Source organism: Cyclopterus lumpus, chromosome 6 (genome assembly GCF_009769545.1).
Source record: "Cyclopterus lumpus isolate fCycLum1 chromosome 6, fCycLum1.pri, whole genome shotgun sequence".
NCBI lineage: Eukaryota > Metazoa > Chordata > Actinopteri > Perciformes > Cyclopteridae > Cyclopterus > Cyclopterus lumpus.
The window spans coordinates 9905959-9931027 of NC_046971.1; the positions used below are offsets into that span (position 1 = coordinate 9905959).

At 40.1% G+C, this 25069-nt stretch overlaps 5 protein-coding genes across 5 annotated transcripts; 2 read left to right on the forward strand and 3 right to left on the reverse strand.

Moving 5' to 3' along the window:
- Positions 1–128: 128 nt before the first annotated feature.
- On the forward strand, positions 129–2491 carry LOC117731993 (ubiquitin-associated protein 1-like). Its single transcript, XM_034534588.1, has 4 exons — positions 129–969; positions 1068–1238; positions 1871–1972; positions 2070–2491. Exons 1-4 carry the CDS (start codon positions 259–261, stop codon positions 2202–2204), a joined length of 1119 nt encoding a protein of 372 aa, XP_034390479.1. The 5' UTR covers positions 129–258; the 3' UTR covers positions 2205–2491.
- A 1555-nt stretch (positions 2492–4046) lies between these two features.
- Positions 4047–9839, reverse strand: LOC117732467 (protein regulator of cytokinesis 1-like). Its single transcript, XM_034535431.1, has 14 exons — positions 9531–9839; positions 8668–8800; positions 8448–8570; positions 8130–8363; positions 7871–8041; positions 7604–7753; positions 7112–7259; positions 6873–7009; positions 6690–6785; positions 6201–6347; positions 6006–6116; positions 5773–5880; positions 5157–5330; positions 4047–4554 (listed from the first exon to the last, which is right to left on the reverse strand). Exons 1-14 carry the CDS (start codon positions 9539–9541, stop codon positions 4483–4485), a joined length of 1815 nt encoding a protein of 604 aa, XP_034391322.1. The 5' UTR covers positions 9542–9839; the 3' UTR covers positions 4047–4482.
- A 1009-nt stretch (positions 9840–10848) lies between these two features.
- Positions 10849–14279, reverse strand: spi1a (Spi-1 proto-oncogene a). The gene is made up of 6 exons (XM_034535451.1): positions 14129–14279; positions 13452–13596; positions 12845–12938; positions 12568–12755; positions 11541–11703; positions 10849–11431 (listed from the first exon to the last, which is right to left on the reverse strand). Exons 2-6 carry the CDS (start codon positions 13476–13478, stop codon positions 11121–11123), a joined length of 783 nt encoding a protein of 260 aa, XP_034391342.1. The 5' UTR covers positions 13479–13596; positions 14129–14279; the 3' UTR covers positions 10849–11120.
- Positions 14280–14820: 541 nt separating this feature from the next.
- si:ch211-87j1.4 (transmembrane protein 178B) lies at positions 14821–17269 on the forward strand. The gene is made up of 4 exons (XM_034535450.1): positions 14821–15508; positions 15911–16024; positions 16127–16264; positions 16414–17269. The coding sequence occupies exons 1-4, from the start codon at positions 15118–15120 to the stop codon at positions 16659–16661; spliced, it is 891 nt and encodes a 296-aa protein (XP_034391341.1). The 5' UTR covers positions 14821–15117; the 3' UTR covers positions 16662–17269.
- Positions 17270–20412: 3143 nt separating this feature from the next.
- Positions 20413–21471, reverse strand: fibina (fin bud initiation factor a). The gene has a single exon (XM_034535453.1). The coding sequence runs from the start codon at positions 21426–21428 to the stop codon at positions 20796–20798; it is 633 nt and encodes a 210-aa protein (XP_034391344.1). The 5' UTR covers positions 21429–21471; the 3' UTR covers positions 20413–20795.
- Positions 21472–25069: the final 3598 nt, after the last annotated feature.

The following is a 25069-nucleotide window of genomic DNA, read 5'->3' on the forward strand; positions in this document are numbered from 1 at the left end:
CATTTTATTTAAGGATTTCTTGAATGCATTTTCTCGTGCACTTAATTATTAACCACATTAATAATAATCACGTTTTTTTGATGTCGGACATTATTTTGGGATGTAATAGAGGGATAGGTACAGGGGTAAATTACATTAATCATGGCTGAATTCCATTTAGTTGCTTCAGATTCAGTCTCCTGTGGTTTTGATTACTGGGACAATACAATATAATGTTGCTATTGTAAATATTACCAGTAACACCTGTGCTTTCCTACTATGACAAGTCAGATTATGCTGTGCAAAAAGTGTGTTGCTGAAAATCTGTTTTTACTGCAGTATGGCTTCGACCTGGAGAAATGGATCTTAACTGGTCAGCAGCCAGCCTGTCAGGCCCCATCCTGCCCCCCCTACTGGCTGATGTTCAGCAGCCCTCAGGAGCGCCGCAAGGCCAATCGCAGGAGCAGCGACATATGGTCCCCGAGCCCCCGGCCCCGCAGTCACAGCCTGAACTCTGCAGACACTCGCTGGCTGCACTATCGCACCGTCAGGTTCTTCAGCTCTGACTCTGAGGATGAAGATGGTTACCATGAGGATAATGAAGCCTCCTCTACCGAAGACACACCTCGCACCATCAAGAGCAGAGAGCGGCCCCGGAGCGCTGCACCCAAAGACCAGCTCTCCAGAGTCAAAGACATGCACCATGGTCCTTCCACTCACCACGGTAAGCCTGCCTCACCTCAGAGCCTCAGAGGCTATTTACCGTCTCTTCTAGACAGCAGACCACCTCTGCGAGGCCTGGACCAGCACAGGTCCCAGCAGGCCACCCCCGTCCCTCACTGGCAGAAGACCAGCAAAAAGAAGCTGCGTTCAAAGGGCTCTGTGGGCAGAAAGTACTCCCAGGACACACCACCTGCTCCCTCTCCACCCAGGCTGCACCAGCAACGACCCTCCTCTGCAGGGCCCGTTGGCACAAACTACAGACAGAAGGTTTGTCGCTGTCTCTAAGAAAAATATGTATAATTTCTTTTCATTTTACTTCTATTCCATAACCCACTATTTTTAATCTGTTCTTCCCTCGCCACCAGGCACTGAGGACCGGTGGCTCTCGTGGTGTTTTCTTTGACTCAGCAGCGGAGTTGTTGTCAGCACTCAGCCAGGAAGAGAGGGAGCTACTTGAAACCATCACAGAGAAGGGCTACCCTTTACGCACAGCGATTCTGGCTCTGCAAAAGACCGGCTATCACAGCCCAGAGAAGGTCGGCACCACTCAGATATTGTTGTTTAAGTTTAATCGCGAGGATTTGTTCCTTCTCTTTGGCTTCACTTATGACGAGCGGTAATTGCAGGTGTGTTTTTGGCTCTCAACAGTGTCGTATAGATTTTTTCCCAGTTCTTAACACTGTACAGTGTCGTATAGATTTTTTCCCAGTTCTTAACACTGTAAAGTGGGTCATTTTCTCAATTACCATTGTGTTACCTCAGACATGTATTTAAAGGAATGGTTTAATACATAAATAAAACACTTTGAGTTACCCTTCAGTTGCTGCATGCCTGATGGTTGTAAAATCAAAGTCACAGAATGGAATAAACCATCAAACCTGCATTTATATTTGTTGCAATTGAAGAAAAGGTTGGCAGAGGAAATGCACCAACAAAACACATCCTTACTTATGTTGGCACAAGTTGGCAAACAAGGGATTACTAATGCAATCATGACAGCTTACTAGTGACCCATTAATATCGATGCCCATCGATATTTAAACATAATTCATTTTAAACCCTATGCACAAGACATTTATTTACAATTACCTAGAGATCTAACTTGTGCCATTTGTACGTCATCAAGACCCAGCATGCCGTTCTCAATTATTTGTCCCTTCATCAACAGATCTTAAAATACCTGGTAGCCAGTGATCGTCTGTGTGAGCTGGGTTATGCTGAAGCTCAGGTGGAGGAGGCCTTGGAGATGTTTCAGAACTGTGAAAGCAAGGTGATTACCGCTAGTCAGTGGCTTCTTGCCAAAAGGTTACAAAGAAAAGGCACCAGCCAGAGATGTGCATCATTACTTACTTTAAATTCTATTTCAGGCTGCTGAGTTCCTGCGTCTCCTCACTCAGTTTAATGAGATGGGCTTCCAGCAAAATGCAATCAAAGAAGTGCTGCTTGTCCATGAAAATCACCGCGAGAGGGCTCTTGAAGAACTCATGACACGCATGGCTTAAACAGAACATCTTCAGTTCTAGTCTTCATAGATAATGGATTATATTCTGCAATACACTGTGTGAAATGTACTAGTATGTATACAGTATGTACTAAGATACATGATGTGGTTAAAACGAACACAAGGTTAACTTAAACCTTGTGCAACGCAACCATTTAGAAGCCTTCGAGGTGTCTCCAAAAGGGAAATTAACTGTCAGTATCTTTGCACATATGGAATAAATAAATAAGTATCAGTAGCTTCTTTTAAATCACTTAAAACCCATTTTTATAGAACTGCTTTTAAGTGATGTCGTCCTTTTATGCAGTTTCCCCTTGTTTCCCCTTTTTTAGTTTGTCTGTTCTGCTTTATTTTGTATTTGTAATTTTCTATTCCTGTGTTCATTGCCTCATGTATTTTCTGAAATGTTTACTTGTATTGATGTTATGTTTTTACCTTGCTTATATGTAGAGCACTTTGTAAACTCTGTTTTTAAAAGGTGCTATATAAATAAATGTATTATTATTAATGTTCTCTTTTCAAATAAAATATGGGCGGCATTTAAAATTAAATGACAAGCTTTTGAGACATGTTTATCTTAAAATAAAGTTTTTCACATTATGATTTACAACGCATGCCATTGGTCGGTGCGCTTCCTGGACCTGAACAAGTGCAGAAAAGATCGGCCATTTAAATAGAAGCTCTGCGTAAAAAAACCCAACTCAATTATCTTTCGGTTGTAGGTCCAGATATGAATATATAAATCGTGTCATAGTATTCCATAAAAAACCTCATAGTATAGTAATATGTGAGATTGTCATGGTATAGTTTGATCAAATAAAGTTAGAGTATAAATGCCGTACAAAAGTTCAAGTCATAGAAATAAAATATGTATGAATATGTGTATGTATGAACAGTATTAAATAAATGTCTGTAGTTTGCATAAGAAAGTTTCAAAAAGTCAGTATAGTGTGTCATATAGTTAGTGATAAAAGAATTAGAGCATAAATTCCATAAAACTGCCATAAATGTTGCAACAAAAAAAACTCAGTCTAGTATTTCCTAAACACAAAAGAAAAGTAAGTAGTATGCCATCAAATTTAAAACATTTCAAAGTTAGTAAGTCATACTATAGGTGAAAATGTAAAAAATATCACAGCGTACAATGTCATAAACAACGACAGAGCTAAATAATGTAACCTACGGTGAATTGTGTCAGTGAAATGAGTCAAAAGGACAAAAGGGATTTGACCTTGCAGGCAGCGGGTGGTTTCTGGTTCCGAGGCCTGAACGAAGGAAGCTGTGCTGATGGTTGAGGTGTAATTGACAACAGGAGGAACAACTGTGGGTCAACAATAAATCTCAGAACTGCAGCACCATCTCACCTTTACAGGTGTGGGAGTCTCTGCTATCTGTAATGGAAATTAACCTTTTCAAATCTCCTTTTGGATGATGTTCTCATTCAACTTCCATATTATATGTCCTCTTGTGTCAGTTTAGTTTTCAGAATTTTCCAATTCAAACTGAATAATTTAATCATATTGAAAATCCTTTGGTAGGAAAAAAAGTGTACCTTTTGTCTTTTGAAAAAGGTGGTGCCCCCACTGCGGTTGGATGTACTCAAGAAGTCTGTCCATAGACGAGGAACACCGTACAGTTGTATGTACCAACATACAGGAGGTAGTCAATTTGGCAGATACCTCCAAATTAAATCAAGATTGATAAATAGTAATACAGGCAAGAGGAAATACGTACTTTTGAGTTTGGGGTGAAGTTTTCGATTAATATAAAACCTTTGCATGCAATTTAACCAAAGGGGCTAGAATGAAAACATTCAGGTAGAATTACAAATAATGACACAAGATCATAAATAGGTATCTTAAACATTTATTTGCAGCTTGATTAAAAAAAGAAATTACTCTGAAGAGCAAAATTAGCTTTCATCCAAGCTGGAGGAATAACACCATGGTGCTTTGGCTAAGCTGCTAGAGTATTAAAAGAAAGTTATTCTCTAGATATGGTTAAAGTGTTATTTAAAAAGCTGTAGCCCTAGAAGAAAAAGGTCAAATCAAAAGCCAGAACCAACTCGGTAAAAATATCAATAACTTGCCACAAAAACAGACGGCAGAGAAAGCAGTCGGGCTAAGCCCGGAGTAAAGTCTTAAGAAAAACAGAATGATAGACTCGAAGTGTTTACATAAACTGAAATATTTACATTTGTTGTAGTTGGTTGACATTAATGTTCCCTCTTGTCCACGATCTGAATACTACACCAAACTACAGCGAAGCCATGTGACCCATCACTGATGACTCACAGTGGAGTTCAGCAGTCCAGACATCACATTGGATTTAGACGCCTTCGAGAGGTCTTTCTGTGGAGAAAACAGGAACATTTCCGTGTCAGTATCTTTATTCATATTGAAGGCGTGGTAATGCAATTTTGGAAAACATTTGTCATGACGTTAATATTTCTTGGTGTAATTCAGTGGTTACTAGGGAACAGGTGATTGAGTCTTGTATGTCCGGAGTTGTTTTGAGCATTCACAGTTAAGGAGCATCGTATTGTTCAGCATTTTCTCATGATTTATGATTTTGTATCCATGAATTTTGATGCAGATTATCCGTTTCCAAACAGGATGTCGTCTTGGCAAAGGCATAGGTTATCGCTTTTTAGTTGCTTCATTTGCAGTTTGATATATACCCAAATTGTTACTGCACAGCTAAAATACAAAGATATATCAAAAGATATTTGTAATTCTGAAGGAAGATTATTTTGTAAAATTTTTATAACATGCATTTCCTGGGACTTACAGGTGTTTACAGAAACTCTGTTTTGGATCAACAGTAATGCCAAATGGCAGAGGTTAACTATATAATCCTAAATAGAATATTGACATTTGTACCATGGTACTATTGTAATCCTATAAAATGCAGTATTAGATTAACCAAACAAGTTAAAAAAAACAGCATTTACCGCAAAATCCGAATAGGAAGCTGCAACAGAGTTAAAGGTGAGGTTGTGATCTTGAGTATCCTCAGACCTTAGTGTGCCACTGGGAGTGTTTCTTAGATGAGAGATGTTTTCCTTGTTTCTGTCTGTTGTTCCAAGGGGAGTTTTTCCATGTCCAGGGGTTCGTAGGACAAAACCCTACAACAAGAACATGATGATAGTGTGTTTTTTGCCAGCTTTTTCATTTAGGAAAAGGAAGGAAAAAAAGGACCACACTTGCATTTTGCAATGAAAACTAAAACATATCTATAACATCACACATTCACCGTACACACCAGCAAAGCTGCCACATCAAAAATATCACAAGTATAGCTTTTGTGAGAATTTCCCAGAGCGTGATCGGCGCACACAAACAATTTCATGAAACGGTGAAGGAGATGACTTAAAAAAATATGTTTTGTGCAACCAATGGTATTTTAAGGAAACCGTAACTGACTAGGGACAATCTTATATTAAGGGATTTGTTTTTGGCGCAACCAGCCAGAGATGCAGCGCTAAGCAATCTAACCTTCAAGTTCTGTCAGGCTGTCAAAACAATTTTAATTCTGCCAGTGAGACGAGTCAAAATAACTGATAATACCTTGCTGGCAGAAAGAGGTGGTTTCTGGATGGAGGACTGGCTCATGGTTCCACTGAGGCCTGAACAAAGGATGCTGTTAGGAGTGGAGATGGTTGAGGTGCCAATGACCTAAGACAGAGGAAAAAATAGTGGGTCAACTTTTGAATGTATTCATTCACCACGGCACAGTCAGTGCCCATCTGCACATGCAATAATGAAACGACAAATCGAATAAACCTGCAGCACCATCTCACCTTTCTTAGTTTTACAGGTGTGGGAGTCCCTGCTATCCGCCTTTTGGATGGTGTTCTCACTGAAGTTCCAAATAACATGTCCTCCTGTGTCTGTTTTGTTTTCTTCATTTGCTAATTGACAAAAAGATTTACAATCCTTTTGAGACAGGAAAATGTAAGACTGAAATAAATAAATGTATCTAAGTAAAAACCCACCCTCTCCAGTTTCTCGTTCTCCTTTTCAGCATGGTGGTGGTCCCACTGCTGCCGCACGTACTCAAGAAATTTCTGTCCATTAACTAGGAATTCTTTGCCATGTTCCTCCTCCCAACCATCAATTTGGGCTTTCAGACTCTTTTCCAGCTGGAACAAAAAGGTAAACATTAAGTTTACCTTGTTGACATGGTCACATTAACCGTTGACCAACAGTCCCAATTTCTAAAATGTGTTCAAATCTGGTGCCTACAATTTGTGTGAGATAATTATTGTTTGAACATCCCCATCTGTTGGCCAAAATCAGTAATGCACCAACAACCGCTTGCTTGAGCTCATTTGTTTTATTGCCAATTCATTTCATTGGACTTTTACAGATTTTAAAACAGCTTCTTTTACAAGCATATCATTGATTACATTGCAATCCTGTTTTTATATTAACTGAACAAACAGAACATGTCAATAAAAAAACATGTTTAAACATTTCCTCACCTTAGGCAAACCTTTCTGCAGGTCAGCTCTTTCCTTCCCTTCTTTCAGAAGGTTCCCGCGTCTGTTGAATAACCTCGAGGGGTCATTTGCCCTTTTCTGAGATAAATGCATACAACCACATGTTACCACACCAATATACATTGGTTTGAAAAGCCTCCCCACTAAATGTATGATAGTACTTACATCAAGTTCCAAGTACAAGGTCCAGTTCTCCTGCCATTTTGTGACTCCCTCAAAGAGTTCTCTGTGGCCCTCGTAACACATCTTCAGGGTTCTGATCTCTGCCTCGTGCAGGTTGAGAAGCTCTTCAGTAAAATCATCTGGGGAAGTAAAACACGCATTGAGAACACACTCCTTGTGATGATCAACAGCATATAGTCGGTGTAAGGCCATTGTCATAAGACCATACAGCAAATCTTTACCATCATGATATGGAACAAAAGCTTGCTGTTGTTCTTGGCTGTAGAAGCATCTCTCCCAGAAAAGAGCAATCTCAGCTCTGATGGCCTCAATGACAGTAGTCATGCTCTGCATTTTCAGCACCTCTAGACGCTGGACCTCAGCCTGGAGCTGGAAAGAAAATAACAAAATGTATTATGCAAGGATTTGGTGAAACGACACCAATGCATTGTCTGAAATTAGTTCATCTCAAAGTCAAAGTCAGCTTTATTTGTCATTTCTTCGATGTGCAAACATACAAAGATCTGAAATTGTGTTTCTCCCCTTGTCAAACAGTGATACAAGTGATAATAATAATAATAATAATAATAATAATAATAAAGTGCAAAACAGATAACAAAGAACATGTAGACAACATATAAGTTAAGATACACATGAGACTTTACATGTGTATTTTAGCAGCAATCGGACATGGAGTTCTAGGTCTGAATGACCACATAAGGTAGATGTCTTACAGCCTCGATGTTTCTCTTCTTTGACATGATCATATGCTCAGAGAAGGCTTCCCTCTCCTCTTGGGGAATCTTAAGTCTTTCCCACAGCTCCTGGATCTTAGAACGGAAAGCTGAACAAAGGTGCTCGTTCTCAGCCTTGTGTTTTTGTAACTGGAAGGAGGCATAACAATCATACATTCAGTATAATATGAACCAGCCCATGATAACGTAGACTTAAATCATAGAGTCAGAACAACAAACATCTAATGTCAAATATTACAAAATTACCTGACTGAGCAGTAGTTTCAGAGCAGCAATGTTGTCATTTGAAAGACAAAATGCCTCCTCATCCTCGCACATCACATCCATCTCAAAGCTTGTGTCTGGGTGTCGCTCCAGATCATCCATGCATACAATAATCTCCTTTCTGACGCATACAAATTCATCATGACGACATTCCTGAAAAAAAAGACACGGCAGTTTAATTTACAACCCGAATAAGAAAAAGACTCCTCGTAAATTAAAAAGACCAGAAAGTCAGTTACACCTTCTCTTTGGTCAGATCATCCAGGTAGGCATGATATGTCTCAAGTTGCTTCAGTGATGGGACGGCGTCTTTGTCAATGCAAAATGGGGTCATGCACATAATATCACACAGCTCACAGTCTTTGCCAATGAGGCCTGAAAGCTCTTCCATTCTTTTCTTCTTGTGCTCCTTCATCACCTCTACACGTGTGCGACTATTCTTCTCCATCTGCAACATGGAGCAGCCATCTTTCTCCTTCGCAGAAATCCAGAAAGTTAGTCCAAACATTCACAATTTTCCCAAACAAGTTTATGAAAATCAGGAAAAAAAAGACTGTACCTCAAACAGGGGTAGCTGAAGTTCACTGGACAACTTATTAAGTTCCTCAGCACATTCCTGTATGGTTTTCAGTAATCTATTCTTGAGCTGATCTTCTTCTACAATCATTAGTTCCAGCAGACTCTGCAGGACGAGAGAACCAATGATACGTGTCAATTTGCTAGCTCTGTAAAGTCAACAACCAGACTGTACATTTAATCTAAATAGAGCCGAGACTCACTTTAATGTGCTTGTGAACATCATTGGTTCTCTGTATGCGCTGTTCCTCTGGAATCCCGATTTCATCCCAAATATCCTGCAGCCTGACCTGGGCTCTGTGGAGGTAGGCGCCACACTCTGCTGCATGTACTTCACTGGAAACAAAAGCAGTGGTGCGAGTCATTTTTCTGTAGGCTCAACACCTGTTACCAGTGTAACCTCATATATTGCGTTACAGCTCTCTAGGAAGCAGTGTTACAATGTATGTATGTGGGGCTTTTATAGCCGAGGGGTGTGGTGTACCTATAATTTATAATAATAAAATAACCCGAACTCGGTATTCTTTACAAGACGGCAACCACTTTATTTCTTTGCACACACTCCTTTAATATGTCTGGTCTTCCGTCTGTTTTATCCTTCACAATAAAAGCCTCATACACATACACTGGAACAATGCTTTCTAGCAAGCTGTTAAAAGTAACTCAATATAATAGTTTACACCAGTAAAACCAGTATATTACATGAGCGCTAGTGAATAAGTTAAAATCAGGTATCAGACTCTGTTAGCTAGCTAGTCATTTTTAGCAGAGCAAACCGAAAAAGCTAACATTAGCTAGCGTTAGCTAGCGACGCATTGGTGTCCGTTGTAAACCACAAAATACCACATCAAGTTTGAATGATTAACACAAAACTTAATTAACATTCAAAACCTGCTATTGCAGCATACGAAGACAGAACATCCGTCCCACAAGCCGTGTGCGTCTGCTTATAGTAGCTAACGCTAGCTAAGCTAGCTGATCGGGACACAAGATTGCTAACTAACTGACAATTAATGTTAACAGAAGCAATTGAAGCTCCAATTAATTTAAATGTCAGGTTACTCACCTCACTCTCATGTTGTCACCGCACACTTACAACAAATAATTTAAAACAACCCTCCTAACTCAAAAGCGGTCTTTTAACAAAAATAAAAATGACAACCCCGGTTGTCGGGACCGCAGTTCGCTTGTCGTCTCGACTGGGTTTGAAATCTGCACCGAAACGAGGTCTGGGCTGTTATTGGCTGCTTCGACTGACGTTGGCAGGAAGCTGTTCTGGGGGCGGGGCTTTGTCGTTTCAAATGAATCCGTTTTGAAATTGATGTCCGTTATTTTGATATTGAAACCACGGAGCATATTTTCTTTTCCTGTTGCTGTATTGGAAACAAGTGGAAGAATAGACAAGATAATCTGTCGAACTCCAATCACATGTAGATGTAATGTATGGATGGCAACATATTCTAAAGTCAAATTTAGGAAAACTTAATGCTGTTTATAAAGCATTTCCTTTATATTGCAAATCCTTGAAATATAGGCCTATAAAAAATGAAAATCTGAAATCTGGAAAAAAAGGCGTAATATTATAAAAATCATAAGGCCTGGAATGTACTAACCTTTAATGGAAAACCATTTGTATGTATGATATTGTTTATTTTCATTATTTACAATATATGCACTTACATATATTGTCATCTATTTGTTATGGCTTTATTTGTGTTGTTTTATTTGATATTTTACTACTCAGACACAACATGTATATAATATTGAGTTCCACATGAATCGGTGCTTAATATTAGAAATAAAGTACTAAAAGAAATATTTTTCTACTAATATGTTGTAAAATATTCTACTGATGTTAGGGAGTCCGTTCCAATGCCATTGGTTGCCCTTTTGTTTTGTGAGGTAATTCAAATGTATGGGCCTTTATTGTTAAGTTCCTATGCTGTTATAGTGTTTAATCACTAACAACATGGGATGCCTTTTTCTTAGGTAGGCTACAGACTCCACAAATCACAATCTGCATGCAATTGCATTTTCTTTTATATTTATCTGGCACACACATCTCCACTACTTTGTCTTTCTTTGTTGAATACTTCAATTGTCGTTGTCTTTACACTACTATTTGCTATAGATTTTTACCGTACACATCTGTCTTTTGCTCTCCCCTTTTTTCCCATTTTAACCAATGTTTAAAACAATGAGAAATTAATTAGCAGCCATGTTGCTCAGCTATTGAACATTTGCTGAATTAAAAATAGTCCCCACCATGCTCTGGAATAGACACATATCCACTGGGGCCCAGAACAGGATTTGTGTGGGTTTAAAGATGGATTCAGTTCATTTGAGTAATGGGACAAAAAAACACACACATTCATGACAAAGGATTATATAAAAACAGTGTTGTTTTTTTGTTGTCCCTGATGTTTAATAATCTTTTTAATTCATGGACACAAACACTTAAATTTACATGCACAAACTACATTTGAGTCTGAAATTAAGAAGTTTATAGGCAAATGGCGTAGTAGAGGATGTATACTGGCATCAAAAATAAATATGTAAGAAAACTTGGTAGAAAAATTAAAATGCATACAGGAAAAACCCAATCTTGGCTACTTTAGTGATTTCAGCTTAATGAAAGACAGCCTGTGTTCCCTCATCAGTGAGGATACTGGCGTAAATAGAGATTCCTCAGCACCTCTTCACTGAACTGATAGGTAAGCTTTTTCTTTACTTTTTTAATCTCTCCAGATTTACCATAGTTCCTCAGAGCTCGAGCCATTTTTTGGTAGGTCATTTTTTTGCGATTTCCTTTCTGAGTACCCCAGTGGCTGGCCAGGACTTCTTTGTGTTTTGTGGAGAACTGAAAGATACCCTTGTCCTGGTCCACCCACCAGATACTATCAGTCATGTCACCGTTTCTGAGCAAGTCCAGGAGGAACTGGTACAAGCGGATTTTCTTCTTGTTGCCTAGATTTGAAAATATGAAACTCAGTCAAGCAATTTAGTTCGGCAGTTTCCCCAGGTTTTATATGTATGTATATAACGTGCAGTAGATTTATGCATTGGAAATACTCACTAATGTCTTTCCTGAAGGAGGAGCGGTTGTGGTCTTCAAGTTCCTCTCCGTCTGATACCTCAAGTGGAGGACTGATTCCTCTTTGTTCCTCCTCTGAGTAGTAATGTCCAGGCGAGGCAGAGGGTTGGTACTGGTAGCACAGCGATTGGGTGTAATATGGAATCTTTAGGAGAAATGTAAAGCACGTCGTGGTTCAAGTTTACACAGAGAAGTGATCGAGCTGCAATTTTCTTTTGTTTTGCAATCATCCATCGTCTGACATTTCGCTTGAACATTCAGTCATTGTGCTAAAAGAGGAAGTAACTCTGCCAAAATAGATTGCTCTGCCCTGCAAGACCATGTGATGTAGGCAAGTTTAAGAGAAAATATCCCTGACTGTCCACAACATGTATTTGCAGAGATAAAATTCATTTTCTTTTAGATTTCAAGTGATCTACATTCATGCTTTTAGTATTTCCTAAAATATGTATGTTGTTATTATGTTGGCAGCAAAAGATTTAGTAAAAGAAAAAGAAAAAATGTCTGTTTGACCTTGTATTCAAGATGTATATGAATGTATAACAGAAACAATTGATTATTGGTCAAATACCCTTCTCACACCTTCGAAATTGTAAGAAGCTGTTTGTCTTAAATGGGTTCTGAACTTGGGCTCTGAAAAATAGTGATGGACATTTTATACAGTTTTCGGACATTTTATGGATTAAATTAATCATTAGTGGCCTTGTTAACATTTACATTTACAAAAATGTTCCCTTGAAAAGGGAACATGCTGTATTAGTGATAAACTTACTTTGAAAATACTTTGAGTAATATGACTTATGTGAATCACATAATTTAGTCATACCTGACATCATGCTTTTTGCTCTGTGCAAAATCATTACTACAGCATGGTAATAATAATAAGATCAAGGAGATTGTTTTGCTGCAGAACATCAATATGCTTTTAATTTCAATATTTCAGGTCATATATTTATAGATGATGTCTCTTCACACTAGAGCCATCATCCATTTCTCCACATGAACTTACTTGTGGTGACACAGAGAGAGGTACGAGTGGTGGGTCCAGGTGAAGGGGCATCGACTCGCTGCTGTAGCGGTACGCTGGCTGTACCAGTTGTTGAGGAGACACAGACTGAAGCTCAATGAGGTGATTCACTGGAGAATTCTCAAAGTCCGTGGGCTGGACGCGGTCCGAGTGGAAGGTCCATCTGTGGTCTGAAAAGTGACAGAAAGTACTGTAAGGTCACAGTCACAGTCATGCAGTGATTCATGCTCACGTCAATGGTTAAATCCATTCTGCTCACCTTCATAAATCTCCCCCACAGTAGTGAGATAAGGGTACAGCTCTGCAGGTGGCCGATAATGATCCGGTTCATTTGGAACGATTTCCTCTGACGCCTTTTGAGGGGAAAAATGTGATTTCGTCACAGAGAAAGTAAAAGTTTGAGTCTCTTCGTCCTGACAAAACTGGTAAAATATGACTATTGTGTTCTTCAAGTCTTTATATATTTTATTGGATCTTTATGGCTTTAATTAGAAGATACAGACCAGAAATTAATAGAATCAAGTAACAGAGCAGCTGATCACCAGAGGAAATAAACAAGTTCATACATGACGGTGGATTTAGCCTGTTTAGGGTTACCCTCCCAACAGCAAAAACAAATACACATGTCCTCGTTCAACACAAACACAACTCCAAGCCCTCATCTTCTTCTCAGATATTAATCAACAATATGAATTTCTAAGTTCCACCAATTGGTCGCTAGAATGTCTTGGTTTTTAGAAACCTTTTTATTTTTAAACAGCTAAAGAAACATAGAATAAACCTCATGGCAAACAGTAAAATATGATAATAATGTGACAAATTCTGATCAAAGAACAGACATGGAACAATAAAACAGCAGAACTTACAGATGATATGCTATATCCGTCCATCATGTAAACAAGGCAGCATGAGAAACTTTGTTCTTGAAGCTTGTGATGGACGTTAACTTTTTCCTATTGCTTCACTGAAACACGCAACGTTGCTGAGCCGACTTCACCAGACAAATGGGAACTGAAAGTGAGAAACAAACTGGACTCTAGTCTGCATTCATATCATCCAATTGTCAAATTCATACAATCAGCTAGTTCCTGATGGCTGAGTGTCATGTATGAACCAATCATATGTATACGCATTTCCAGCATTTTTAATAATCGTGCAAGGACTCACAATGATACCTATATTTTAAGCAGTTCAACTATATATATATATTTTAATGATTTCAGTAACAGTCCAGAGTAAAGTGATAGTAATATGGTGCAGTTTTAAAATGTGTTTATCCCTAAAATACAATTATAGTAGAAATAGAGGCATGTATGAGTCCTCTAAATATATTTGTAGAAGCAGTCACAGTGTTAAAATAGACATTATTAGTTATCACACATATGGTGTGCCCTTATAATGCTTCAACTTCCCCTCTTGTCAGTCCAAGTGTTGCAGTCTTGTGCCCTTCAAAAAAGCTAAATAAAATACCATTCTTATTGATTTAACACAAATCAGGCTTCCCTACACTTTGCAAGAAAAGGTGATTTACTTGTTTCCTTACCATCAATCACAACAAATCCTCAGACAAATGTACTTTTAAGAGTTACTGCACGCAGGAGCCGAAACCAAAAATGAGTTTGGAATCAAGCTTGTTCCTCTTTAGTTTGGCATTATGGTTTCAATTGAGGAAGTATTGACCATGAGAATGAAACCTGTGAAAACTTGACTGAAATGTCAGGAGCCCGAAAAAGTGTTTGTGCTGTAATATTCCCGTTGGGCGTAGACCATGTTGCCTAAGGAAATACTAACATATGCTGTTTAACTGGGGCTAACCAACTTTTTATTTATTTTTTAAGAAATGTATGTTTTTGTATAACTTCTCTCAACATAATACAATGAACCAAAAGATATTCTATTCTTTTGTTGTTGTATTGTTTAGTGTGTGATGCGTTTGGCCCTGTTGAGATGGAAAGTTACCAGAGGCAATCTGTTGGATGTGATGAAATTGTTTCCTGTACACCAGATAGAAACAATGGGGCCATCTGAGGGGTTTAATGTGGTCCTGTCTTCGGGTGTTTCAATAACTGAACGCTTTAGACAGCAGCAGACGAGGTGATACCAAATGTGAGGGCACTTCCTCTAGTATGACTGTGTCAAACTTCGGCCATTCTCTCAGATCATGATTTACTGTAACTTGCAGGCCTTGGGGCTTGTTGTTATTTCAAATATTTACTCTGTCTCCATCTACTGGAAAGAAATGTTGGACTGACCAGTATCTAGGCTAGACTGAGTTCAGAGGCAGCGAGGAGACAGCCAAAATAGCTCACCAAGGCCCCGAATTCATTTATCCTGCGCTTCGGAATTTGGCTCATTTCGGCGGCGGGTGACACATTTAAGACAATGAGCGCTTTCGGGATTTTACGTGCTTTTCAGATTTCCATGAATTGCTGAATTTCCCTCCCATCTCAAACGCTGACAAGCAGCAGCCAGCAGCGGAGTCCCGCTGTCCCGTGGAATTATCACGGCACCGAGGCGAGATACGCATGGAACATGGCTGCTATGAGGACTTTAACCGTGGCAGGTCTCTTTTTGGCATTTTGCGCGTTGGGACTGATAGCAGTGGCGATCAGCACCGACAACTGGTACGAGACCGACGCGAGGAGGCACCGGGAACGCTGCAAGAATTATTCAAACAAAAGAAACGACCCCGGCTACATTTACATCTCCAACAACAACCTTCCGCTTCGCATGTTGCCGAAGGAGAGAAATGTGGAGAAGAGGAGCGGCGAAATGCTGCTGCGGGCTAAGCGGCACTTCTTGCCTCCTGCACCGGCCATGGAGTCCCTCTGCAGTCGGCAATTCAACTCCACCATCACCGGACTGTGGAAAAAGTGCCACCGAGGAGGATTTGACTTGGAGATAGAGGATTTGATCTTTAAAGGTTTGGTTTTCTGCCATCATATGTTGTGCTATAATGTGTTTGTTTTGGACATGTGTGTTGTTGTGTGCGAGGCGCCATCACACAGAACATACTTTGTGCACGAATGCGCTATCCAAGGTGCTGATGCTGCGCACGGACCCTCAAGGCCTACGCAGTATAGCGCGGAGTACAGTTACAATTCGACGTGCTGTGTTGTTTCCAGCACAAAAAGGGCAAGCTGGAGTAACAGAAGCCTCGAGATGCGTACAATAAGCTACTCTACAATGCGTGGGTGGTGGTGTTGGAGGGGGTTGGGTGTTTTTCTTTCTTGGTAAGGGGGTGGCAGCAGAGAGCCTTGTGATATGCTCTTCATCTGATCTCAGTGCTTGTGTGACATCCTCTTTGTGTTGTTTACATCCACAGGATTGGTTCCGCGCTGCATACCAATAAAATACTACTACTCATCATCGGCGTTGCCCAGAAACCTGCCAATCAATCTGACGAAGACAATAAGGCAGGATGAGTGGCACGCGCTCCGTGAGTTCCCCCCCAAAAAACCTTTCATAATCTGATGAATACATGTAGAGAAACCTGTCAGCCTCCCAGCTAACACTGTCACTTCCCTCGTGCGCTTTGCAGACCTCCAGAGGATGACTGCAAGCTTCGTAGGCATGGCCATATCCATCATCCTGTTCGGCTGGATCGTAGGCGTGCTGGGCTGCTGCAAGGAGCATGATCTGATGCAGTATGTGGCTGGACTTCTTTTCCTCATGGGAGGTAAGCTGTGATATACATAAAGAGCACTACCTAGAATCACCACAGAGGGGCAGTAATGTCTTTCTTAATGAGAGCGTGATGAAATGATGCATCATAGGAGATGGAAATGGTCTGCTGTCGTGTGACTTGTTTTTCTTCCTCTCCGACAGGGACATGCTGCATTATCTCCCTCTGCACATGTGTGGCTGGGATAAACTTTGAACTGTCCCGCTATCCTCGCTACATGTTTGGAATACCAGAGGACATCAGTCACGGTTACGGCTGGTCCATGTTTTGCGCTTGGGGGGGACTAGGGCTGACGTTGCTGGCTGGCTTCCTGTGTACACTCGCTCCTTCCCTCTACCCTCCACACACCCCTGTGGTGCACAAGCCCAGGCAGGAGAACGGCTGTGTGTGACAGGCCGCCGCACATTTAACAGACACCTGTCTCATCCTGAAACAGCGACGAGCCCTGCTGCACAGACAGTTATACCCAGGGACTCAGAGCAGAGAGAGTCTTCACACAGAGAAAGCACAGGACACTGGCTCTCACATGAAAACGAAAAAAAGGTGACATTTGACTGAAGACGATTTCAGTCCCTCTGGTGCTTATTTCCCTATCCCAGTTTATGAATGAACTGTTCAGTGTTAATTGCTTGCTCTTCAAGAGGAGAATAGTTATACAAATGTTCTTCCTGTAAAATCTGCTAGTATGAAAAGAAAAAAAAAGAGAGAAAAAGAAACACTGGCAGACAATCAATAGCACAACTTTGAAATATGTATTGAAGATCAAACTATGGATGTGTACTGTCACATTTCAAAGGGCAACTGTGTATCATTATGTACCCATTCAAAACAAGATATGTACATGTACTTTTTGAATTGTATGTATTCAGATGCATTTGTGTTTATTCAAGGAAAAAAGATGAAGATTAAGACCAAACTGTGTTTGAGAGAAAAGTTTTGTTGTTCTTGAGGACTTACCCCCATCAAAATATTTTTGAAAAATAAAAAAGCCTTGCAGAACTATTTGTTCTTTCTGTTTAACACACTGAGCAGACGTCCCATGGACTTCTTTGTGGTTGTCTTTTCTATTGCATAATTAGATCCCTGGTATGTCAGCAGAGAGGCATGCTAATGGTGTCAAAACTTCAACACCATTATATTTTAACAGCAGCTCTTTATATTTATGTTTGTGTTACAAGCCGTCTGTTTTATTCGGCCCCTTCTGAAAACTTAATGAGCAAATGTCAGCGACAAAAACTTGAGTCAGTGATCAAAGCTGAGTGACAAATCTGACAAAAATAAAACAGTCCAACAATAAGAATTGAACAGAAAAATGGAAGTATTGTCTGCTGTGCATTACAGTGGAACAACAGCTCCTTTAATAAACATAAATTATAAAAATAAGAAATAAAATCCAGATAACAACATTAATTTTCTGATCACATACCTTATTCTGATAACAACACAAGCGTTGTATGATTGATTACTAATACTAATGCTTGTCCATAAACAGCGCACCAGCCACTGTGAGTTGTACTTGCCCACAACTTTTATGAGAAATTAAATCTGATGCCATCCAATTCCTGTCTTTACTTATTTCCTGAAGTTTCTCTGCTCCTCTTTACTATTGTGTGTCTCAAATTATATTTAGTATCTTCATGGAGTTACTGCAGCCTTAGTGGAATTATTGTTGTTGGATAAAACCATATTGGCTACTGGAGACTGATCTTGTAAGTATAATTATATGTTCATGATAGAATATATGATGTGCAGTATTTCATAAACACCGAATAAAAACTATAATAAAATTCTCTTCACTTTGTGACAATCAGAAAAATGAACAGTGTGGAAATTAAACCATGATATGAAATTATTTTAGCATAGCAGCAGTAAAGCCCTCTGGCTTACTGCTCATAAGTGACTGCAGTGGGAAGAAGTCGGAATAATAATAATACATAACATTGGATTGTTCAAATGTAATATGTACATCAAATTAAGTACTGTATTGTATTGTACTTATTTACAGTTTTGAGGTACTTGTACTTAACTTGTATTTCCATGCTACTTTATACTTCTACTTCATTACATCCTTTCAGAAAATATTACTTTATTAGTACTTTTCACGTTTTCACAATTATCCAATAACAATACACATTATTTACTTATTCAGATTAATAGAAAATATAATCAACTAATACATTTTATTATAGAATTTAGGCCCCCTGCAGTATGTAATGTTAAAATTAGCTCTACCTTCATAAGCTGCAACATTAAACGTGATGTACACATGAATGCATAACTGATCCTGATACTTATGTAAATTTACTTAAGTAACATTTTGAATACAGGACTTTTACTAGTAACATAATTGTTATACACTGTAGTATTACAGCTTTTTACAGAAGTAAGATATATGAGTACTTCTCTGCCACAGTGTCGGAGTAAATATTAGACTATGTATAAACAAGTTTAACAAACTAATCTTAACTCCAGGTCAACTTGCTAGCTTTGTCTCCAGCCTTCAATCATCTCATTGTCAGTGTTCATGGAGTTGGTCCAGTGAGAAGCATCTGAAAGCTCCTGATGAAGCTCAGTCAGCAAGCTGCAGAACATTTAACCTGCAAAAGCCCACTGATAAAGCCAGGAAGTGGACCGTATGTTAAAATGATACTCATTTAAGTGTGAGCAGTGACCTGCTTGTCTTTATTTCAAACAAGGACTCTTACAAAAAAACACGTAGTGGCCGGTGTAGCTAAAGGACGGTTTTATTATTAGTATTTGTAATATAACACAGTATCCATTGCAGTAATAATAATGGTATAATATCACTAGCAGCTGTAGTATTCAAATAGCTCTCATCTTTCTAATAATAACACTATGAGGCATGTGGTCTTGGGGCGTTGTGCTCTGCACAGAGAGGGATCAGTGTGTTCTCAGGTCAGCTCCGCTCTACATTCCTGACCTCTTTGTTTGTCCTTAACATATGTCAGAGAGGAGAATACGTTCTTCAACAGCTGGCTTCACACTCAGGCCTTCCTCCTTCTAAGAATCAGGAAACTGAAACCAATCTATAGAAAACACAGTTCTATAGGTGGAATTAATGATTCGAGACAAAACAGACACAATTAGGTAAAATGGGTATGTCTTACTTGATATACGTCTATATGGCTCTTTATTTCCATGGGGTATGTGAAAATAACAGCCATACAGACATAAAGGGTTTCCATGCACAGAGCTCCTGCGGCTCTGGGTTTTTTGACGGGTTGGCCCGCACTACGCTGAGCTATGAGAACTGCTTTTTAAAAAGGGGTCCCTTTGGGGAAGCTGGACTGTGAGGAAAACCAGACAGAGGAAATCACACCCAGTTGAGCCCGTGGCAGCACATCTGGCTCATTCACATCTGCATAGACATGATCTCTGTAAAAAAGTGGGCACACTTATGGTAGTAACTTTGCGGTTGTTGCAGACTTTGGCTGAAACAAGAGAGTTTTAAAGAGTAGTTAAAGACAGAAAATACACAGATTTCTACCAAAGGTTAGATTAGAGGCACTGCACATTAAAAACGCTTCTATGTCTGCAAGGTAGAGATGAATGCCTTTCAAGAAGTCAAAACAACTTTCCTATCGCAAACAGTGCGCCTGAAATAAGATGTTATATGTCGACACAGCAGAATAACAAGAGAGAATAAATTTCTTCGAGATTTAAACAAACGGTCATTTGTAAGTCTATTTGAGTAAAATTACATCATCCAAAACCACACATTGCATATAAACCACAAATATTATAGATCATGAAAGACAAAGGAGTAGAGACAACAGTGGCTGCTTTTGGACAAACACACTTCATACTTGAGTAGATTTATTCCAGATGGAAATGGGAGGCAATAACAGACTGCAGACGGCAATTAACCAGAGGCATGACAGCACGGTTGAGTCTGCCACTCATAGAGCCAACAACAAAACATGGCGACGTAAGGACACGACTGACGATTAATCAAAAGTTCAGATTTTAAAAGGTTTTTACTATTCATGCAAACCTCAAGCTTCAAAGAAGGGAGATGGTTATAAAGTACACCACTGTATGACAGTGTGTGTTTCTTAGGACAAATTAGTCAAATTTGCATGCAGAAAACATGTGAAACACAGAACACGTTTTATGTGATGAATAATAAGCATTTATTGGCTTTAATAACCAACAATTGTATATACAACATCATTTAAATCATACAGACAACAAAAATATATAGCCCAAAAAATTGCTGAAAGCTTATCATTTTCACACTCTTAAAACTCTTCTTGAGGTGGCACAGAGGGCTCCACAAAGACATAATTCATGTTCACATTCCCCCTCCAACACAGAGGAATGTCTGGGTGTTTGGGTTCGAGCTTGCTTTAACGACACATGTCCAAAGAATGGGGAGAGCCACTGGAAGGTAGATACAAGGTCAGATGTATTCAAGGGAGGATATTCATAAGCCACAATTCACTTTCCAGCTGTTTGTTGAACTGGAGAGTCACACACACACACACTCTCTCCCAATAGCCCACTAAGAGCCCACGTTAAGATACTCTGTCTTCAGGCGGCTCAGTCTGGAGCCGTGACTGCGGATGATGAGAGACAGCAGCTCGTGTTTGTCTTTCAGCCCCAGAGAGACGTCACTGGTTTCCCTCAGAGTTTCCCGGATGCCGCTAACTTGCTTCATCACGTTGCCGTTCAGCTGTTGCTCCTCTCTCAGCTCAGTTTCTTGACTTTGTTTGAACTTCACTTCCAGCTCCAGTAGCGACTTGTCCACGCTTGAAAAAGCCTCGCCGATCTGCGCGAGCTCCCGCTGGAGGAACACGCCGTAGCCGTCCTCTCCATCCAGGTCGTGCGCCGTGGTCCGGCCGATGCCTTCCAGCAGCCGCGCCGCGTCCTCCGCCTGCAGCTTGGTGATGATGAAGTCGTCCCTCACGACGGAGTCCCTCTCTTCGGAGGCCCCACACGGATACACGTCCGAGAATTTAAACAGCATCTGGCAGTTCTCCGGGTCTACAGTCTCATCGTAATCCCCGTCCGGGATAAAGAAGTGATGGAAAGTGCCATTGGAGATCTCCGGTTGGAGGGGCCCGGTGTAGACGGCCGAGCACAACGGCAAAGATATGATTATGATGAGCAGCAGTGGGACGGGATCCATCATCATGCACCTCCTCTCCCTTTCTCTCTCTCTCTCTCTCACTCTGTCGAACAGCATCTGCACCGGCAGCCGGATCCAGAGCACTACTGTTTTCATCCCGACTCAAGTTACAAAGTCCTCCGTCACCGAAAAGGGGCAGAGCGCTTGTTTTTAGTGTGGAGGGCCCCCGGTGACCCCTGCTTCCTCAGCCACACTTTCCAGCCACACTTTCCACCACAGGTCGGACGCAACAATAACAACGTATAGGCTTATTCTTATTCTTTCTTATTGCCTTATATTATCTACCATATTTATTAATGTAATGTAAATTTGGTCTCATAAGAGAACACTTTGCAGGTATGTTGTTTCTCATCCCATTAAATACCCAAAACAGACCCAGCACTTTATGGATTTTACAGAGTTATAAGTGATTTATTGTTATTTAATGGTAGTCTTTATTAAAACATCTCTAAATCATTTTAGTAGTAGATAATCAGGTCTCAGCTGGCATATTATATTACCTAAAACCGTTTAATCTATGTCAGTACATCCATCCATCCATCCATTTTCATCTGCTTAATCCGGGTTGGATCGTGGTGGCAGCAGGTCCAGCAGGCTGACCCAGACTTCCCTCTCACCCACAACACTTTCTAGCTCATTCTGGGGCATTCCCAGGCCAGCTGGGAGATATAATCCCTCCAGTGTGTCCTGGGTCTTCCCCTGGGTCTCCTCCCAGTCAGTCAGTCAGTCAGTACAAACAAACAAAAATATTTAGATCTCATATTATAACACAATAGCCAGGGTTTGTCGTCATAAACAAATTGCAACTCCAAATTAAAGTTGTTCAAGGTCACCAAATAATAATAATTTCCTTTAAATAACATTTAATATTCAAAGCCAGCCTGAATGCCTGAGTCTGCTTTTTGTTACATCATTCTGACTCACTTGCATCGGTCTGACTATAAAACTGATCACATAACAAATAAATCCTTCCTTCAAATTTAATATGTCGAGAATGTTTCCATTAAATAAACTACAGTTCTAAATAAACCAGATTAATTATTTTAGTTGTTTATATGTCGAGAATGTTTCCATTAAATAAACTACAGTTCCAAAACAAACCAGATTAGTTATTTTAGTTGTTTATATGTCGAGAATGTTTCCATTAAATAAACTACAGTTCCAAACAAACCAGATTAGTTATTTTAGTTGTTTATGTCGAGAATGTTTCCATTAAATAAACTACAGTTCCAAACAAACCAGATTAGTTATTTTAGTTGCTAACCATCTTGGTAAGCCAAAGAAAACTACATCCAATAAAATAACAGATGGCCTGTTGTTTTCTTAAACAGTGCACAGGAATGAGGAATAGGTTTTAAAATATGGTATAACAATGTGTAGTGATGGAGTGAATTTCAACAGAGTGATGCCCTTCTGTTCTGTGAGAGTGTAGTTAGAGCTGCACTCTGATCAGTTCACTCAGGTGATTGCATTACTGCACGGAGGGAGAGTCCCTGGGCTACATCCTGTCTTGGGTAATTACATCATCACAGGGTGGTCTCAGATACGTCTCTCTGTATGTTAGCAAAACTCACACAAACTGGAAACATATGGCACACTGTAAACACAAGACTGGATATGGCTGGTTCTGTCCATCCATTCATGCTCCATATAAAGTGGTTGGTGAAGGGGGGGCAGGATTAAAGAAATACAAGTGTTGGCAATAGTGTCTGAAAATTCTGATTTAATCCTAGAATGGAAACTCAAATATGTTTGATCACATTCGTAGTATTTGATATTCAGGTGTTGCCGTTTCTTTCCTTGAAACAATTCTGGATTGAGAGCAGCGGCCGACTCCTCAGACAACAGCAGAAGGACAAAAGCAAGATTTACCTTGTTAACAGGCAGGGTGAAGGTTGGCAACAGGTTTGCAGTCAGCAGCGAACAAAACCAAGAGATGATGCAGGCAGAAGTCCAAAACACTTGCCGGGATCAAAGACTCGAAAAAAGGAAGCCAGGAAACAAGACAAGAAATTTGGAACACAAAGGCCTCGAGGCCCAATCGCTCAGAAAGCAGGTGCTGAAGGGCAGATACAGATTAATACTGGGAGCTGATGAGGGAATTGGAGGCACGTGCTCAGGTGGGTGGAGGTCAAAACGGAGGAAATGGTTATTTTTCAGAGCAGACATTTTCAATGTCACAGCAGTTGTAATTAATACCATTTACGATGGCTCTGCTTCATTTAAGTGAGAGCGCACACACAGCGGTAGGGCACAGTTAAATAGAGTTCAGCCCTTATTGATAATGTTAATGACACCGTGTCAAAAGACCTGTGACAGCAGAGTTTAGCGGAAACAGGGTGATTAATCACATCATCCTTTAGAGAATACATATCTGTCTCTTTAGCTGCTAACTGTTCACAAGCTGGTCACTAACTGCCTCCCTGTGGTTTGGTGTTAACGAGGCAAGCGTACACTTTACGGTGGGGCTTTTTCCACTGAGAACAGCTGCCTCTGTGGCTGGATGTATATGACGCTGATTACAGCAGCAACATCGAACCAAAACAAAAAGTTGTGGACCAGACAATCAAAACAATGAGCTGAGAGATGTGTCAAGTGGATACGTCTGTGGGTTTGTGACGATAAACAACCAATCAATACTGGTTATCACAGTTTATGCATTTATCTTTGAAGTTTGAGTCATGACCCAATAGCAGTTCATGATTTTCAACCACCAAAGGGTCAACAATTTCAGAAAGTCTTGGTTGTATCAATGCTGCACCATAACAGTGCAGTCAGAATATTCAGTACAAAGTTGTGTAAATATTTAGCAATTGTAGTCCAGAACAAGAATGTTTAGCATTTAACATCAGCTTCAACTGTGATTAGTAGCGTGTGATGTTTGTTTTATAACTTCTGTTGTACTGCTGTTGAATGAAGGATGCAAGCAAAGACAACTGGAGGTTTCCCGGCATGCAGCCTTTCTCTGTTTCTTCTTCAGCAACACTGAATAAATACAGCGTCCTTCAAAATAAACACAGATAAAGTAAACTGACCGGCTCGCCAAAGCAGAGTGAGGAACAGCAGTGCAAAGCTGCCTCGAGCAGATGTGGCAACAGATGTGACAACAAATATAGTTTAGAGGAGTTGGGAGGGATGTTCTCGTTGATCTTCTATACTGTACACTGATGTGTGTGTGTGTGTGTGTGTGTGTGTGTGTGTGTGTGTGTGTGTGTCTGTACGGAGGCCTGAAGGCTGTAGTTTGGACAGATGCCTTTCAGATGGTGGTAAAGTGTTTCCTCACAATGCTGATCTGAGGGAGCAGGAGGGTCGAGGGCCTGCAGGCTTTGTGGGAGGCTGCAGATACGAGAAGCTGACTCATAGTCTCACAGTGAACATTAATGACCCAAATTCATTTCAGATAACATTTTTAGTCAGTTATTAGTAGTGAAGCTGTGTTTATTTCTGTAGCTTTTCTTTAAAACCAGATCCTAACAAACAATTAAAAAGGCAACCAGAGAGCACAAACTTCAGCACAGTTTGGTAAGAAAATCTACAGTCAGGCCTGGCTGATGGTGGCAATACGTTTTGGAGAATATTTGCTGTAAATGCTGTCAAGAAATATTAGGACTTAAAGCAAGGAGGAATTTTTAAGAATATCAAGTGAG